This window comes from Pipistrellus hanaki, assembly GCF_964339955.1.
Source record: "Pipistrellus hanaki genome assembly, chromosome: 5".
Taxonomy (NCBI): Eukaryota; Metazoa; Chordata; class Mammalia; order Chiroptera; family Vespertilionidae; genus Pipistrellus; species Pipistrellus hanaki.
This window is the reverse complement of record NC_140507.1, coordinates 64,046,922-64,067,007: the sequence shown is the minus strand read 5'-3', so window position 1 is coordinate 64,067,007 and position 20,086 is coordinate 64,046,922. Positions and strand designations below refer to the sequence as shown.

The following is a 20,086-nucleotide window of genomic DNA, read 5'->3' as shown; positions in this document are numbered from 1 at the left end:
TTATATAAAATATTAAGATTTAAAAAAACATTATCATATTTAAAGAATTATTTAGAACTATTCGAAGGCATCTTTAAACAGTCAAAATTCTTGTGGACAATGTACATTTTATTTTTTAAAATATTGCATTGTGCTTTGTCAAATATATTTGTTCATTGTCTAAAAAATTGACTGTAAGTCTCTTTCCTAAAAAGCGGTAGCATTGCTTCTTTAAGTAATTAAAGAAACATTTTCCATTCCATTGTTTCTGAACTTGAATATATCCCTCAAACATTAGTTTATTAATAATCTCACACTATTATAATTTTTTAAAATATATTTTATTGATTTCAGAGAGGAAGGGATCTGGAGAGAGATAAAAACATCAATGATGAGAAAGAATCTTCAATCAGCTACCTCCTGTATGCCGTACAATAGGGATTGAGACCATAACAGGCATGTACCTAACTAGGAATCAAACCGTGACCTCCTGGTTCATAGGTCAATGATCAACCACTAAGCATGCTGGCCTGGCCACACTGTTATAATCTTAATTAAATAAGTTAAATGCAATTTATGGTTTATATTGTTGACAAGGATTTTACACATGGCTGCTCATTTTAACACAAGAGCATATTTAAAAGGAAAATATTAAGAATCCTGTAACCTATATTTACCTCTACCATCTACTGGGGTTCAGAGTCCCAGCTCAAATGTGGTTCTACCTAGTGCTGAGATTTAATTCAGCCTAGAGGTATATGTTGGTTTAAGTTTATTTTCCTGAGGGTCTTCACAGATTTTCATTGTCCCCAGGGTAACTATGAATAAGGAGAAACAAGTATGCAGCACAGCCAGTTGGTGTATATCTGATACCGGCTTCTCATCTGGTTAGCTGAGTTCTTTTGACAGAACTGTTTGAAGGAGCTTTTTTTGTATGGTGTCCTCTGGGAGAACGTGAACTACAATTTAGTTGTATTAATGCCTAGATGATAAACTGCAATGCAGTAGAGGAGAGAGGCATTTTCACCACCCACTGCCCTAGGGAACCGTCAGGTGGAGGGCTGTGAAACCGCAGGACAAGGCCACTGGGACACGGTGATGTGCTGCTTTGGGAGCACTGGAGATAGGACCCCAGTGCTGGTGGCACTGAGACGCTCAACTGGAGTAGCTGTCAACCACCAGTTGTCCATGCAGTGGCCAAAATAAAGGAATACTAGTAATAGGGACATTGGTATTTGGTAAACTTGCAGTCCTCCAAGGATCTCAGAAATACGGCGAAATTTTATAAAAAGGAGACTCAAGGTCTGCATATAGTAGAGAGCAGAAGTCAGAGGAATTGAGTCATCACCATCCATATGGCCTCTATTATACACACAGGTGGGTTAGGCACAGGGCAGTATAAGTTACATGTGTTATATGTGGCAAATAGTCTGAGAAGAGTCAATAAAGAGATAAGCATAAGCATAAACAGAGTTTTCCCAGAATTCATTAAGGTCATGGTATTAATTTGAAGATATTCTTTGTGTGTGAATCTATAATCACTTGGTATGTATATATGCAATATATATCATATATACATCCGCATGTATAAAAAGCACATGAAGAAAATCACACACACATGCAAATCACTTTTCTAAATTTGTTTATTTTATATATTATTTTATAGCCTATATACAAATATCATTAATAATATTTAACTGTCCTTGCTTTATAGGATTTTTGTGAAAAACATTGAGACAATGTGCAATAAAATCACTATAATCATGTTAAGCCACTGTGTAAAGAGAAGGAATGAAATGAGAGAAGATGTGACAAAAATAAGGAATAATATGACTGTGGTAAAAAAAAATGCTAGGTCTTTGTCATATGTCACTAACTTTCCAAATTTGATTAATACATTTAATGCCTTTGTTCTATTTATAAAATATTTGCAATGCATATGTAAGAGGCTTATAAAATATTTTATTGTTAACTAAAATATTGCCATTATTACAGCATTAGAACTAAAAATAACTATAAATCTAATAATGGCTTTGTGTATATATTTGCTATAATTTCAAAAGTTATTCCTTAATGAATGTTATTCTTTGAAACAAAAGACCGTTCTATGCATGAGTGGATTCTACTACTAATATATATTCCAATTAGTCTGTACTACAAATTCTATTACATTGTTAACTAGGTCAATGCATATTAGGTTAATTTAGTCATTCTGGTTCAATAATGAATTTGTATCCCTAAGGCTCAGTTGGTCACCATGGAAATTCAACTCATTATTAAATGCCTGATAATACTAATTTCCTTTTGCTCTCTGGTCACTTCACATTAGTAAACCAAACATTATAATAAATTAAATTCTTTATATAGAAAATCTTATTTTCCAATTGTTATAATGAGTATGTTTTGTAAATAATGCAAGTTTCAAATATATATTTTGGGGCAGATGTATTTTGACTTAAAACTAAACAAGTCATGTTAAGCTCCTCGTATTCCTGAAGACCGTCTATGTCATGTTTCTGTGACTACAAAGTATCTGACGGCACAATTGCTTTCACCGGGAGCGAGGGCTGCTCAGCAAACACTGCGACTCACTCGAAAAGCATCAAGCTGAACTTGCATTTAGTGTTCAGAAGAGTTGCCATAAGTGTATGGCAGGCACTGCACCTTCCCTGGTGGGTAAACACACACATTTCCTCTCCAGCACTCATTGGGCAATGGAGCCAGGGTTGCCCAGAACTTGTTACCAGTAAATTTGTGACAATCCGGAATATGCATTTTGGACAAGGTTCTAATAGTCATATGAATCTTCATAAATCTTGACTAAAATGCAATGCCTTAATGATAACCAGGCTCAAGTGAATTGCAGTCTCCCAGATAATGGGAAACCCTCATTATCACAGCATTAGCGGGTGACAAAAACTTTGTTTGCATCATAAGGGTGACCTCAGAGTCCCAAGTCATCAAAAATGTATTTTCCATTTTTAGTTCTACTCTTCCTTCTAAAACTTTTATAGAGGTGGGCAAAGATAGGTTAATAGTAATAAATGATACAATGATTAAGTAATAAAAAATAATGTAAGAATGAACTCTGTTATGTGAACTCACAGCTGTAAACCTACTTGTATAACATTAAACGCAAGATGGCCTTAACTCCAAATGAAAAATAAAACCGCAGCAAAATTAGCAAATCTAACTTTCTGTTGTTTGAAAATCAGAGCTACTATTAGCAAAAATATTACCATTAATGTTGAGCTATAAATATTAGTTATACTGGCAATCAGAGTTTTCTTTGTGACAAGCTGCTAGAAAATATAGATTTACAATTCACACTTACTTAAAATCTTTATATGAAATGGTTAAAACTGGGAAGAATAAAGTTGGGTATAAGACTTCAGGGAAATGAATGGCAGACATAAAGTTAATTTAATATTAGTCTATTTGATCAATTCAGATTCAAGTCCTTTGCTTTACTACAGGTTTGTCATCTTTTCGGCATCATCTTTGTTCAATAAAACATGTCCCATTAATTTTTTCATGATCAGAATTATCTATTCATTGGATTCCTCCCAAATGTGGAGGATTTATAGACAGAAAAGGAGTTGATAATAATCGCAACAACTACCATATAAAAAAGCTTTAGGACAAAGTATAAGTACAACATTTAGAGGGGAATAATTTATGGTCTGGTGCTAACAAAATGTTTGTCTTGTAATAATAAATCCTATAGTAAAGACATATAGCTCTATTTGAAATCCAAGTAAATATGATCTCCCTGGTAAAAATGTTTGGGAGAGTTAGTGTCAACTGGCTAGATTTGATGGTATGAAAAATATTATGGCAGAAACCGGTTTGGCTCAGAGGATAGAGTGTTGACCTGCAGACTGAAGGGTCCCAGGTTGGATTCTGGTCAAGGGCATGTACAATACATTGGTTGTGGGCACATCCCCTGTAGGGGGTGTCCAGGAGGCAGCTGGTCGATGTTTCTCTCTCATTGATGTTTCTAACTGTCTATCCCTCTCCCTTCCTCGTTGTAAAAAATCAATACAATATTTTAAAAAAATATATTGTGACAGGTGATTCAAGTTATTTCCACATAGACATAACATATAGCTATAAAAATAGTCATGAGACTATACAGATAATTGTCTATTGAGCATATACTATAGCCCAGATAGTTTAATCATATAATTTAGCACTTAAAATAACTATGTGATAAGTACTATCCTTAAACAACATTTTACTATCGATAGTAAGAAAATAAGGCTAATTAATTACATGCACACTTGCCCATGGGAAATTGATATTTCTAAAGAGAAGTATTCTAAGTTTTGCAGCAAATGGCAAATTGACTTTTAAAATTATCTTTAGCTTCCTTTTGAATAAAAAATGATTTCAGCTTTATAAATCTCCTGAGATAACTTCAACGCTGCTCTTTTCATAGTGTAATCCTGAAGGGATTAGTCCCTAGATAATTGTCACTCCTGTCAGTTCAGCTAAATTTTGTTTTATTACTAAACATATAAATGATACATCTCTAACAGAATGTTCATAATCTTTTCACTTCCATTTTACATTTTCATTATTATACAATGACTGTCAAAGGGAATATTTCATTAAAAGTTAATTTTAATCTAATGAATAATAATGAATGTTATTTTGGTAATATGTCCCAAAGTTGACCACTTCCCAGCAAATCTCATTATAAAATTTATTGAGAGATTATCATAGATATATAAATTGTACCAAACTACCAAGAGTAAACACTGTTCATTGTTGGTAGTAATGAAAAAGATACCAGATACTCTTTTTAAGAGACATGAGACATCAATAAAAGGTGACCAAGAACCATTGTCTTTATAGCAAAACTACCATTTTTCACTTTCTGAAAGCAAAGCAGTTACAGTCTTTCCCAAATGTGTCACAATTCTATTTCCCATTCTGTTTGGTTGACAACCTTGTTCAATTATGCAGAATAAAGACATTTAAGAGGAAAATGGGTCCCTTATCAGCACTAAAGTAAGCCTGTTTAAGGAACTTAGAAAAGCCTACTATTAATCATTTTAAAACATAGTATATTCTTACCTCTCAAATAGCATTTTAATTCACACCTTTTAGATGTTTTGCTATGCAAATTCACAGCAATTAGTATGAACACCCAGTAGCTTAGAGCATGAGGTTTAAAAGGGACCTAGAATGCAATCTCTAGAATAGAAAAATAGCAATCATGTTGGGTCAGATTTTCATATTGCTCTCCTAATGCATGAGAGTCTTTATTCCAAAGCCCAATGAAAATGACTCGAGATAATGTGTGACTTAGGCCCCTTGGGCAAGTGATTACATTTCAGGAAATCACAAAATGTTTAACTCATTAAAAAATGTATATGCCTGTAAATATAGACAGAAGGATAATTGTTATAAAAACTAAGTAGGGTAAAGAGATAGAGACTGAATGAAAGGGGCGATAACTGTGTATGATAATATGGTGATTGACAGGCATGTCTAAGCAGGTGAGATATAGATAGTGTGGTAACCTTAATGAAGGGGAGAGTGAGCTGTGAAGATATGGATTACAAGTGCTCTGGACCATGGGAACAGATTAGTGAAAAGTCCTGGGGCATGTTTAGCATGACTGAAGGGAAAGCAAAGGGGACCATGTAGCTGGTGGAGAGACCGCACATCAATCAGTAGGAGGTGAGGACAGATACATGTGTCAGGGGTAGTTCTATGTTGGCTTGCATAATCATGGACAGACTTGGATTTATTTTTTGAATATGATGACTACTCTTTGTAGGCGTTTGAGCAGAGGAGTGAAGTGATCTGATTTTTAATGTTTAGAAGATCCCTCTGGCTGCTCTTTGAAGAGATAAATATGGGGCAAGGAGATCAGTTAGGAGGCTACTGAATTTCCTTAAACAAGAAAGAGGAAAGGTTTGGATCCAAAAGGCCACCATGCCATTTACAAATTAAGTTCGTTTAACTATGTTGCTTGTTTTTCATGAGCCATTGTAATTCATTTTTGTCAATTTTTTTTTTCCTTCCAGAGTTTGGTGCAGTATTTAAAATACAGTGACTAAAAGTATTTGTTGAATGAGTGAATAAATAAATGACTAAAATTACAAAATAATGAAAACCATAGATATTCACATTTATGAGTATGATTAACTAGGACAAATGGAAGTAGTGAAGTGTTAGATATAGTTCCAGAGGATTCCTGAGGCATATAGTGGAATGTATGATTTGAGTAAAATTACATGATTACATAACCTATTTCAAAGCAATAGATCAAATATAAGAGTTGAAAACGGCTCTTTACATGTTAAGTTCACCGACATTGAAATAAAAAAGTAGTGATTAACACATTGGAAATCTTCTGAGTTAGAATAAAAGAAAGACTGAGCAACAAAAAATTGAAAAATAAAAGAGCTTCCTATAACTATAGATCAGTGGTCTTAAAGATTTCATATATCACACATGCCTATGTGCACATGATACACATTTGTACTGCTCTTGGTGGGTAACTTAAAAGATATGTGTTAACTGCTGAGAAAATTATGTTATAAAAATTAGGTAATATCACATGTTAAAACACAGCTGCCTAAACTAATTGCATTTTCTTCTTAACATCAGTGCAAGTTATTAGATCCACAGTTCCGGAAAATGCCATACACAGAGTTTATCTTTATTTCAGAAATATATTGATTTAAATATATATATATATATATATATATATATATATATATATATATATATATATATATATAAATGTCAGCAGGATAGCTCTAGCTGTTCAATATAACAAATACCCAATGTATATTGAATAACAAATCAATATCAATTTATATATCATCTTTCATATTATATCAAAAAAATCTATATTTCAGGTCTCTCCATTCATTTATTAGAAATGATTTGCATAATGATTATCAATATTGTGATACAGTACAACTGGAAAGGATAGCCAAAACATTAAAAGCTGATATCTAGTGTCGATAAAATCTCAAAAGATGTAAAACTAACTTAAGTAAAATGTAATGATATGGAAAATGCCTAAAATATGACTGGCTTAGTAGCAAATCATAAGAAAGAGATATCAGATAATTAATTGCATGAAATAAAAATCATATTCTACTATCAGGATATGTTTTTTTTCCTTGAAAATTTTGTTTGCCTCATCCAGGAAGTCATTTTTACACAAAAATGCTATGTTGGACACACTTCTTCCACAGCTAAATTGGTTTGGTTAATAGTAATCCCCAAAGAAGTGTAAAATTATGAAATAACAAAAACTCTGGTTTTCTTTCAATATTAGTTAGAATTCTTCTAACAAATTAAGATAATTCTTCTAACAAATTAAGATTTACTGTAGCTATAAGAGCACAGATGTGCTTGAAAAGTACACTGATGCTACACCTAAGTTCCCAGGTCCTACCTTCAATTGCTCTTTTTCCATTTTTTTAAATTCAATAAATCTCCATTTCCTCAATAGCAGAAACAATGCCTTCTTTTCCTCTTTACTTACCTTCCCCTTCTTTCCTTAAATACCACTTACATATTTTAAAAGTTATTTAATATTCCTTATATTTCAAAATTTACTAAGGATGCCACAAAGATATAACTGCCTAAACAAAACCTAATCAATAACAATTCTAACAAAGACATTTAGTAGAATTCATGCTGCCTATTATGCTAATGTAATTTTATAAAGACTATTGAGATTTCATCAGAAGGTTGTTTTTAGGTCTTTATATGTTTAAGATAGTTTCAATGTTAAGGAGGCCAGACATTGCAAAATAAGCTAAATAAAACATAACAAATGAATATAAAACACTGAATCACAGAGCAGTATGACTTAAAATGATACTTGGAGGCTATTTGAAGCCCTAAATGCTTATTCTGTAATAGAAAAGTCTAAAATTAGTAAGGATAGAGAAACAGAATTTTTAAATTTGGGAAAAATAGTGAAATTCAAAGTAAAGAAATATCAGTATAAGACTGGGGCAATGAGAAAAATACAATGGATAAAATGAACAAGGTAAAAATATCTTTGAAGTGATTAATAAAGTTGATAACTCTCTGGTATCGTACCTTAAAAATTAAAAATGATGCAAATAAACAATATTTGAAAGAAAAAAATCAATTTAAGCATTGTAGACATTATGAGATATTTAAGAGGATATTATAAGTAAATCTAATAATAAATATGAGCATTTAAAATGAGTAGTTATAACCAATTGCCCAAGTAAAGTCCAAGTCCACAGAGTTTACCCATAAGATTTGCATAAGTATTAATAAATAATTATAATGCATAAGTAATTATAAGTGTAGAAAATAGGAAGTATTACTAAAGTCATTTTATGAAGCTTTCATTGCATTATCACCAAAACTTGACAAAAACTCTATGAGAAAAAATAATTCATGTCCAATATTCACCCATGAATAAAGATTAAAAATGCCAAACAGAATATTAGCAAACCAAATTCAGTAATAAATACAGTGACAAATTTTATCCAAAATTGTAAGTTTGATTTTCAGTAGAAAATAAATAAATAAAATTTACTCAAATAACAGATTAAATAATACTTATCATATTTACTTCAACAAAGGCAAACAAATAAAAACCTTTAATAAAATAAAAACTCATAAACTCTCAGCAAACCACATCCAGAAGGCTTAGCAAGCATAGTAGAATGTACTTTTATTAGATAAAACCTAATGAGAGTGCCTAATTTGCTATTGTCAAGATTATAACAAGTAGCTACCGATACCCACTGTTCAAGATTACACAAGAGTTCCTAGTAAGTGCTGTATCAGAACAAAAAGAACTAAAAGTATAATGTCTCAAATGAAAAATAAACAAGCAAACAAATACATTGTCATTACTTGTAGATGTCACAATGTAGATATCTACATTGAAAGTCCAAAATAATCTATAGGTAAATTATTACAATTCATAGAAGAATTTAGAAAGTTTTATTAATTCAAATCAATATTTAAAATTAACATTTCTATAACCAGCAACAAACAATGTGGAATTTAAATAAAATCAATAACATGCACAATAACCACACCACATTAGTTTTCCAGGAATAGCACTGAAAATGTCTGAGAATAAAATTACAAACATTCCTAATGATAATGAATAAGTAGCACATAAACACAATGTATACCAAAGAATGATGCTTAATGTTAAAAAGTATCACTTACCCCCTAATTTATGAAGACAATTCAATTCTAATATTCAAGTAATTTGGTGTAACAGTGGATGTGTGACTTAAAATTTGATAAGCTGATTCAAAAATTTTAAAGAAATCCATAATGTTTGGAATGGCAGTACACTCTCAAGGAAGAAGAGCAAAGAAGACAGAATGAACTTTACCAGATATCAGTAATTGTTATAAAAATATGGTACATAAGATAAGGTATTAGCTCAGAGATTTTTTACTTAAATAACAGAATGAAAAAAACACAAATATAAAAACTTAATATATAATAGAGTCAACACTGCTGAGTGAGGAAGAAAAACATAAATCTTAATATCTAAAGAGATGCACAGTAAATAAATATTGAAACACTACCTTACAACAGATAAAAGTGAGGACCAGTTGGATTTAAAATCTAAATGTAAAAGATAAAATATGCTAACTTTTGAAAGATAATATAGAACACCAGCATAACCTGTCCTTATGAAAATGATTTCCAAATTTGACTACATCAAAATTTAGAACTTCTAGAAATTAAAAAAAAGTCTATAAGATATGCTATGTGATATTTTCACCAGCTACAAAAGGAAAATACTTAAGAACACTTTGTGGCTTAATAAAGTTTTAAAAAATTCAAAAAATTGAAAATAGAAATAGGAATTTTACCAAAAAGAAGGCACCAACATCTCAGAAGCACAAAAAAAAAACAACTATATTAAAAATTAATAAAATGAAAATTTAAGTCACAATGAGGCATTATAGTGGAGCAGCAAATTAGGGGAAAAAGTCAGACACTATTAAGTGTTCATAGAGATATAGATCAGTAGGAATTCCATCCATTATTAATTACAGTAAAATCAGTATAGCAATTTTGGAAAACTGTGTGTCATGGACTATATGATATACCTGAAATGTGCATTTCTTAGATTTACAAAATCTACTATTTTGTATGTACTCTAAGAAAAAATTGTCTCTACTCTAGAACCATGTACATGAATACTTATAACAACATCCTATATAATAAAAGCCTAATATACAAATCAACTGAAAGTCGGAATAACTGGTCATTATAATGTGCACTAACCACCAGGGGGGCAGACGCTCAATGCAGGAGCTGCCTCCTGGTGGTCAGTGTGCTCCTACAGGGGGAGCACCACTCAGCCAGAAGCAGGACTCATGGCTGGCGAGCACAGTGGTGGTGGGTGGTAAGGAGCAAGAGGTCCCAGCCTGCAAGAGTCCCAGACTGCAAGAGGGATGTCTGACTGCCAGCTTAGGCCCAAACCCCCAGGGAGAGAGAGTGAGCCTAACCCAGCAGGTGGACATCCCCCAAAGGATATATATATTGAGTAACCCAATTATTATGATCTCTGAACTATAAATATATATGTTAGAGGCCCGATGCATGAACTCGTGCATGGGTGGGGTCCAGCCAGCCTGGCCAGGGGGAGGGAACATGGCCTGCCTGCTGGTCGAACTCCTGGTCGAGGGGGCAATTTGCATATTAGCCTTTTATTATATAGGATATACACTGAGTGGCCAGATTATTATGTATTTAGAGATCATAATAATCTGGCCACTCAGTGTATATATAACTAGAGGCCCGGTGCACCGGGGGGGGGGGGGGGGGGGGGGGCGGTGCATTTCCTCAGCCTGGCTGGCGCCTTCTCATAGTCCGGGCCCCCTTGGGGATGTTTGCCTGCTGGCTTAGGCCCCTTGGGGAATGGACCTAAACCAACTGATGGACATCCCACTACAGTCAGGTCCTTAGCACCACTGTGCTCAGCAGCTGGGAGCCCAGCTTCTGGCTGAGCAGCTCTCCTCCTATGGGAGTGCCACTCAGCCAGAAGGTGGGCTTGCTGCTCCTTAGCGCTGCCTAAGAGGTGGGAGAGGCCCCGCCAGCTCTGCTGTGCTCGCCAGCTGTGAGCCCGAATTCTGGCTGAGCTCCTGCATTGAGTGTCTGCACTCTGGTGGTCAGTGCACAGCTTAGCAACTGGTTGTTCCACCGTTTGGTTGATTTGCATATTAGGGTTTTACTATATAGAATAAGCAAAATCTGGGAACTTCCCAAATGTTCACGAAGAGAAGAATATTATAAAAAATAAAATGACAGTAACAATGAATCAATTAGAATTCTATACATTGACATAGATGAATCTCAAAAATGATTTTGAGTAAAAAAAAAATCATACAGAATAAATCTATTTTCAGATTAAGTTCAACTACATGCAAAATGCAACCATATTTATTTAGGGCTAAATATGTAGACCGTAAAAAATACTATGAAGAAAAATAAGAGTAAACAAAAACTTCAAGATTTGGAGGGAACAGAACGGCACAAATGATCCTTTTTCTGGACCTGGATATTGAGAACAAGGAGGATTATTTTCACTCTGTACCTGCATGTGTATTTGTGTGTGTTTACTTCTTTATTTATGATTTATTTCATAATATTTAAAGAAGGATGAACTATAGTCTATTGTACTTATATCTTCCAGTGAATTACATAATTTATTAATATTTACAGATTTTTAATTCTGCAGAAAATTTGTATTTTAGAAAATTTATTAGATTAACAATTTTCTTTGAGGTCAATTTCCCTTGGCTCAAATGAGAATAGAATATAAAAGACATGTTCATAAGGAGGCAGAAAGGATAATATGAAATGGAAATAAATGTGATGTTCTGAATTTTATATCCAAAACTCATCAACACAAGCAAACCAGTCAAATGAAAGTAATTTTGATGAATTAACAATGACAGTTATCATTAGTTGAGTTTATATGTCCAAATAATTGGCCAATTACTTAAGGCAGATTATCTTTAATCTTCACAGCAATTCTGGATGGTAGAGTATAAAACAGAAAAACTGATTTGCCATGTAGCCCAACTCATGTTTGGAAAAGCCAGTATCTGACCCCACAGTGTCTTTCATATGTGACCTTGTCATTACTTCATGTTTCCCAGATATTATTCAAGGTCAGACTGTGGGACATAATGGAGCAAGATAATACTTCACCTTTAATCTAGCACTACAAATTATTGGCTGTTTGACTTTGGATAACATTTAATGAATACATTCTTTAAAAAAAAAAAAAAAATATATATATATATATATATATATATATATATATATATATATATATAATTGATTTTTTACACAGAGGAAGAGAGAGGGATAGATAGCTAGAAACATCGATGAGAGAGAATCATCGACCAGCTGCATCCTGCACACTCCCCACTGGGTATGTGCCCGCAACCAAGGTAATTGCCCTTGACCAGAATTGAACCCGGGACCTTTCAGTCCACAGACCGACACTCTATCCACTGAGCAAAACCGGTTTTGGCTAATGGATACATTCTTAAGACTGTGTTTTTTAAACTAATTGGAGATCTTAAAACATTTTTATTACAGTTATGAATTTTAAATGAAACCTGTATGTAAAACACTAGTATAAAACATCTATTCAATTAATATTAGTTTATTCTATTATTATTATTATTATTTATACTTGGCAACTTCAGTTAGTTTGATTATACAAACATCTCCAAAAATTTTCAGCATTCTGTGGTTAGTAAGGGGGACAGACTGTTGGATTAATATATAGCTGATTATGCAAAAGGAGAAAAAAAAAACACAGAGGGCTCCAAAAGTATGGATGCTGGGCTGTGACCCCATGATTGCTCATAGAGTAATGGCCAAGGTGGAAAGACAATGAAACCTGGAATAGAAAGAGTCTCTAAGAAATGAAGAACAACCTTGGGTAGAGAGAGCAGCTTTAATGAAGATGGGGAGGGGAGGTTAAAGGGGCATGATTTGGGGAAAGGAATGAAAGAAGAAAATTAAAGCATTCTATAATTATATCACCCACACCTGACCCAGAGCTCAAAACATTTCACAGCCCCGAACAATTTCATAAATGTTTGAGAATCATCACTCCAGCTTTCCTGACAGGATGAGCTATGAGGCAGATTAACCAGTAGGACCTTACATTGTGGCGAATTACCTGGGATGCAGCATCTTGGGGTTGCCCAGATGTCTTTACCAAACAACAATAGCTTTATTTCTGTGACATCTTCACTATGAAAATGACACAAAAAACCTAGAGCTCCTTTGGACAAATAATAGAACATGGCCTTCCCATTATATGTTATTCACTTTCATCAATTTCTACTTATATGGCTTTCTAAATCCCTGTTTCCAGCAACTTAATTTTTCAGTCCTCTAGAAAATCTTGTTTTTTCCTGTTAAGTTTTCCAACAAGCAAAATGTTTCCTCTATCTCTCATTTAAGTCTAGAATTCTGCTACACATGTATAGACCTACTTGACTACGTTTAACTTCCTGTCTGTTTGTCCAAGCATTGCCAATCTCAATCCCTGCCAGTGTCTAGAACATGTACCTTTAATATTTTGTATTGCCACTTAAACATACCTGACCTATGAGTCAATCTAATTCAAGATATATGTCTATTAAGTCAAGTCTTACTGATAAATCCAAAGATAACCCCAGAAGTTATTAAAAAGCAGTTGGGTAATACCAAGTACTATAGATTTCTGAAAACTTTAATGCCTTCTTCAGTTAATATTGTAAGGGCTATTTATTATTTGTTTTCTCTCTGAAATTTGAAATTGTTCCATCTCTGACCCATGAGACATACCTTACTGTGTGCAGAAGAAATGCTAATTAGAGATCCTTTCAGTGACAAATGAGACACTGCAGTAAGTGAAGTAGCACTTTGGCTTACACTGGACTCCATACCTGAGCGCATAGCCTCTTTCTGAATGCTTTCATAGTCATGCCAGTCTTTTCTTCTCAAACCATCTGTCCATGCATAGAATTGCCCATCTCCCAGGCCCAGTGGAAATGTCTGTGGAAAAGGAAAGTATTCAGAGCATAAAAAGGAGGTATTTCCTTTTGCATGGTAGGTAAACACAGCCAGGCACATAATAGGCAATCAAAGAATATTTGTTGAATAAGTGTTTCTTCCAAGTATACTGAAAAACAAACTATTGCTAGTAACCAGATTAATATAAATTTTAAAACCCTGTTTCAGCTTCTTTACTTTTTTAATTTATTAAGTTTTACATATGTCTCCTTTCCCCATGCTTAACACATACACCCGACCCAGCCATTCCCACCCCAGGCAAGCCCCCACAACCTCAGTGTCTGTGTCCATTGGTTACGCTAATATGCATGCATACAAGTCCTTTGGTTTCTTTCTAAACCCCCTCCCCTGTCATTTGTCTCTGGATCTATTCTTGTTCATCAAATTATGTTGATGAACAACATATGAGTGAGATCATGTGATATTTATCTTTCTTTGACTGGCTTATTTAGCTTAGCATGATGCTCTCCAATTCCATCCATGCTGTTGCAAATGGTAATTTCCCCCCTTTTTTATAGCAATGTAGTATTCCATTGTGTAGATGTACCACAGGATTTTGTGTGTGTGTGTGTGTGTGTGTGTGTTTTAATTTTTTAAAATATATTTTATTGACTTTTTACAGAGAGGAAGAAAGAGAGATAGAGAGCTAGAAATGTCAATGAGAGAGAAACCTCAACCAGCTGCCTCCTGCACACCCCCCACCGGGGATGTGCCTGCAACCAAGGTACGTGCCCTCGACCAGAATCAAACCCGGGACCTTTCAGTCCGCAGGCTGACGCTCTACCACTGAGCCAAACCGGTTTCGGCATACCACAGTTTTTTAATTGACTCATTGGCTAATGTGCACTTAGGTTGTTTCCAAATCTTAACTATTGTAAATTGTGTTGATATGAACATAGGGATGCATATATCCTTTTGATTGGTGTTTCTGGTTTCATGTGTCAACCACATCTTCTACCCTTTCCTATTTTATTTTATCCAGAGACTTTGGTAATAATTCAGCATATCACCTTCCATGATCATAAAAGCCTAGCTGTTTTCACTTCCCTAAGTGTAAATACTAGTAATGCTACCAATTTGGGTATGAAATAGAATTTTGTTTGTGATTTGTATGGTTTCACCAATTTTGATCAAGTGTATTTGAATGGCCTGATAATAACATTAGCAACCATTCCTTGAAGGCTCACTATGTGCTAGATACTATATTAAATACTCTGTATATTGAAGATTGTTCAATCTTTATGATAGTCTTTGGTTGCAAATCTCCATTTTTTTCTGCCTATTAAACTCGAGGCTCAGAGAACTGAAATAACTTGAATTAAACCACAGTGGCAAAGTCAGAACTTGGACCCATTCTGTTAAGACCAAAATTGTGGTCTTAAAAACTAGTAAATACTGCCTCCTATCTAGACTTCTGGTAAAGTATGTTACCCGGCAATTCTTACAGTTGAAAACTATCACCCACTCAACAAATGCAGTCACAACATATGTTTTATGCTTTGGTAAAACCCAGTATGTTCTAATGTAAACTTGAAAAGTATTTCTGTGTATATTGCTAAAGCTACTATTTTTATGGTGTTTATTTTTGAAAATAAGAAAAATGTTTTAAATAAATGTTATTTTAACCAGTCTTAATAGTAAAAAAAATAAAAATAAAAAAATGTTTTCATATTCAAATATCATTTTCTTTTTATTTGGTTTATGTTTAAAATAAGTAACATATCTACCAAAGAAGTTAAAGAAAGATTTTTTCATTTCCATTTAGGTAAAACCAAATAATAATTTCAGCGATGAAATTTTATTCTATGAGCCTTTTCAAGGCAAATGAAGTATCTTACTAGTTTGAAATAGTGCAACTATTGTGCTTATAAAAATTATCTACCTTCAGTCCATATTTATAGATTATAAGAATCCATTTACTTTTGAAAGGAGGAAATGGAGCTAATAAAGAAAACCAATGTAGTTAAAATCAGATAAAAGATTATCCAAACCCTATATATTTCAATAATTTGTTTATAAGAGTGGTGAGTTCAGGAAAAACAGGATTAAACAAACATAAAGGATAATGATGAGTTTATGTAAAATGAAGAATATATAAAAACAAGAAAAAATTTTAAAGGAAGATATAAAGAAAGAGAAGCTATAACAAAATTAACAGAAAAGAATAAAGTAAAAATAGAAGGAAATGTGAAAAACAATTGGGGTATAGAAGCAAACACTAGAAAAAAATGTCATGCATTTTTTTTTATAATTGATATTGATTTTATAATAAAACTCAGCCTCAAATCTGAAGTTTTAAATAATCAGATAACTTTAGAATATAAAACCCATGTTTTCTCTCAGCCACACATTTACTCAGCCATAAGAAAGTCTTTCACATTGATTTAGATAATACCAATTTATATACATCACTTTCAGATTAAAATAGTTTCAAAATAAGTTTTGACATGAAATGGAAAAACAGTTGTGAAAAATCCAAATATGCAAAGTTCTGTCTGGTTACATATTATTTGGCACACCGGTCCCCTTACACAGAAGGAAGGGAGAGACTGACGAAAGACACAGACCACTCCAGGTTGGTAGGCAGCAGGTTTAATAAGCAAGGCAACTACATACAAGATTTGCCTTAGTCTGTACTGTGAGATGAGTAGGTCTCAGCACCTGCTGGCCAGAATCTTAACCTATAGAGAGGCTTTAACTGGATCAGTAAGGAATTCAGTCCAGGTGGTCCAACAAAACATACTCTCAAGGCTACCTCCTTGAAAACATTGTAGGAATGGTGGGCAGGGCCTACATTCCAAGGTCAAGGGAAAGGGGGTGAGGAGCCTCTGAATGCCCAGGGTAAAGGTCATGGGAAAACCAGTGATCACATCCTCTTAATGGCTCCCTCCAACATTCCACCCCTCCACTGGCTCTTACAATTTTCCATGCCCCCTCTCCCACAGTTGGCCTTGAGTGGTCAGCAAGGTGTTTTATTAGCATTGAGATGGCTCGTTTGGCAGCTATCTGGCTGCACTGGAGGCACAGGCCTCCACGAGATTTTAGAAATATGCCAGATAAACACAGATTAAGATAATACTTCCCCAATTAAGTAACAATTTTTTCTACCAAGAGCCCCACGATCAGAATCATTGCTTTACTAAGTCACGTAGACTGGTGGACATTTACTTGTGTCCTCATATGAATTAATAAAGATGACACATTAGCCGAAACTGGTTTGGCTCAGTGGTAGAGCGTCGGTCTGCGGACTGAAGGGTCCCAGGTTCGATTCCGGTCAAGGGCATGTACATTGGTTGCGGGTACATCCCCGGTAAGGGGTGTGCAAGAGGCAGCTGGTCAATGTTTCTCTCTCATCGACGTTTCTGGCTCTCTATCTCTCTCCCTTCCTCTCTGTAAAAAATCAATAAAAATATATTTTAAAAAAATGACACATTAGCAGAGTCATTATATCTGAACACAAAACATTCTCTTTAGATAATGGCACAGGTGCTTCCTTGCAAGGCAGTATTCATGTCCACGGATATCTATTTTGGAGGACAGTTTTTGTCATTAGAGACATTTAAATCAGTATTCAGAAAAGACAGACTGTTGGCCACTATTCAAGGCTTGCTGTGTGAATTCTATAAGGACTTCTATCCTATATGATAAAAGCCTGATATGCTAAGTGTCTTGTCAGCTTTTCAACCAATCAAAGTATATATGTTAATCATATGCTAAGGCTGCTCAACTATTCTCTATGAAGTGCACTGACCACTAGGGGACAGACACTTTAACTGGTAGATTAGCTTGCTGCTGGGGTCCAGCTGATTGGGACTGAGCAAGATTCACTAGAAACACCCTGGAACCCTCCCATAATTCCTCCCCAGCTGGCCAACCTCCAACATCCCTCCCCAGGTCCCTCTGCCTGGCCTGCACCCTCTAGCAATCCGAGATCCCTTGGGGGATGTCAGAAAGACAGTTTTGGCCTGATCCCTCAGGGCAGGCCCAGGGACCCTACTGGTGCACAAACTCGTGCACAGGGCCTCTAGTGTGATATAAAGTTCATGAGGCAGTGGCAGGACAAAGAGGATGGCCGAATGATTATTCAGGTGGAAAACAGAACATGCCCATCTGGCTTTGAGGGGAAGGAGGTTGGCAGCTCTAGGAAATTACCTGGCTATGTATACTGTGCACGTTGGCTGGAGGAGGAGCACTGTCTGGGTGAAGAGATAATTAGGGGCCAATAAGGACTCCCAGCTTCTCCTCTCTCTCCAATGGTGCATATTTCACTCCAGGTATTATGTATTTTAATATGTCTGGTTCGCAGCAGACATATTGGGATTGAGTTGTTCCCTCTCACCCAGGGGTACAAAGTAACTCACTCATCTCTGTGGGATGTCCCATTGCAAATTCCAGTAGATAATGTCTTTCCCCAGGCTAAGTGGGACTTGTGTTCTCAGCAGCATAGCTCCTTGATCCACAAATAAGAGAGGCAATGACTCTCTTTGTCTCCCAAACTTTTTAGGTGCGTAGTGTGTTGGCAGAGTTCCCAGTCTGGCATATGGGTCACAGGCTCTGCTGGCTGATCATTCGAATGTATTAAAGCCCGAGATAGCACTTTAGTCCAGCCAACCAAGGTGTTTTATCTGTTAGTAATTTAACCTACTGCTTTAATATTCCATTTTCCCTTTCTACCGAGCATGTTGCTTGCTGGTTACAGGTAAGATGGGATCTCCATTCAATGTCATGTTCCTTTGCACAGTCTGCCACATCATGACCTTTGTAATGAGACCCCAATCACTGTCTATTCCACAAGTGTATCCAAACACGGAACTCAGCTTCTCTTACCCCCTAATGGTGACAGTCTGTTTTACACAATGATAAGGAAAGTTTATATTAGGACAGACACACTTTTCTCACACAATAGGGCATATTTAGGACCATCACACAGAGGGAGGGGCCTATAAAATAATTTGCCAATCCAGCACCTGCTGGGAAATTTTGTGGATGGCCTCAGACACCTGTGGCAATTGTCTTGGGCATTGCTTATAACACACAAGACATGCTGTTAATAAATTAACCTTGTGACTGCATTTCAAGGGCAATCCGGTATCCTTGGCCACATTCCATCTCACAGCCACTTCAGTGGCCAGTCTTCCTGTGCACAAAACCTGCTGTATCTCCTGGAGAGTCCTTTGCTGGGGTGCATGCTTGAGTGAAGACATCAGCTTCCTGATTGCCAGAGGTGTGAGTGCCTCATGAGCAGGGATTTGGAAGACGGTGAGGACTGCCTCAGGCTCTTGCAGGCAAACTCAAATGTTTTTTCCACATATCCTGATCCTACAAGGGCTTATTCATGATTATCCGTCCCTCAGCTTCCAATTGGCCAAGCCATAGGGTTAATCCCTTTAGAACAGTCCAACTGTCAATACAAAGGATTACCATCCTGGCTCAAGAATGCTCACCAGCAAAACCAATTTGAGTTCAACCTATTTCCTGCTTCAGTTAATCCCTGTTTATATCTAGACTAGAGGCTTGGTGCACAAAATTCATGAATGGGTAGGGTCCCTAGGCCTGGCCAGTGGTCAGGGCCAATCTGTGGGGCAACCTGTGGGGCAATCAGGGGGGAAAAGGGGTCCTACTGATGCTGCCTACTCACTGGCACCACCCCTCCACCACTGCTGCTGATTAGCTTCCTCTGCTGGGTGATCAACAGGGCGATCAGGAGGCCCCCACTGGTACCCACCTTGGCTGACCTGGGGCCTGTGGGTTGGAGGTAGCTTCTGCATTGAGTGTCTGCCCCTTGGTGGTCAGTGTGAATTGCAATGGTTTGTTCTGCCATTTGGTTGATTTGCATAGTAGGTTTTTATTATATAGGATAGTCAGTGTTAGACTGATTAGAGACTACAGTCCATGTGGATGAGTTGCCCTTACTAGATCTATCTTAGTTTGAAACAATACAACCATTTTGCTAATGAAAAAATATCTGTTGGTCCATCTTCCTAGCTTATAAAAGATCCACTTGTTTTGAAAGAATGGAAAT

General features: G+C 35.6%; 1 protein-coding gene across 1 annotated transcript in view; it reads right to left on the bottom strand.

The window, feature by feature from the left end:
* GALNTL6 (polypeptide N-acetylgalactosaminyltransferase like 6) overlaps nt 1–20,086 on the bottom strand; it is an 867,296-nt gene that overhangs the window by 545,590 nt on the left and 301,620 nt on the right. Inside the window, exon 3 of the mRNA XM_084883746.1 lies at nt 13,938–14,046. Within this exon, the coding sequence (XP_084739872.1) occupies nt 13,938–14,046 (109 nt within the window). The remainder of the gene's footprint in view (nt 1–13,937; nt 14,047–20,086) is intronic.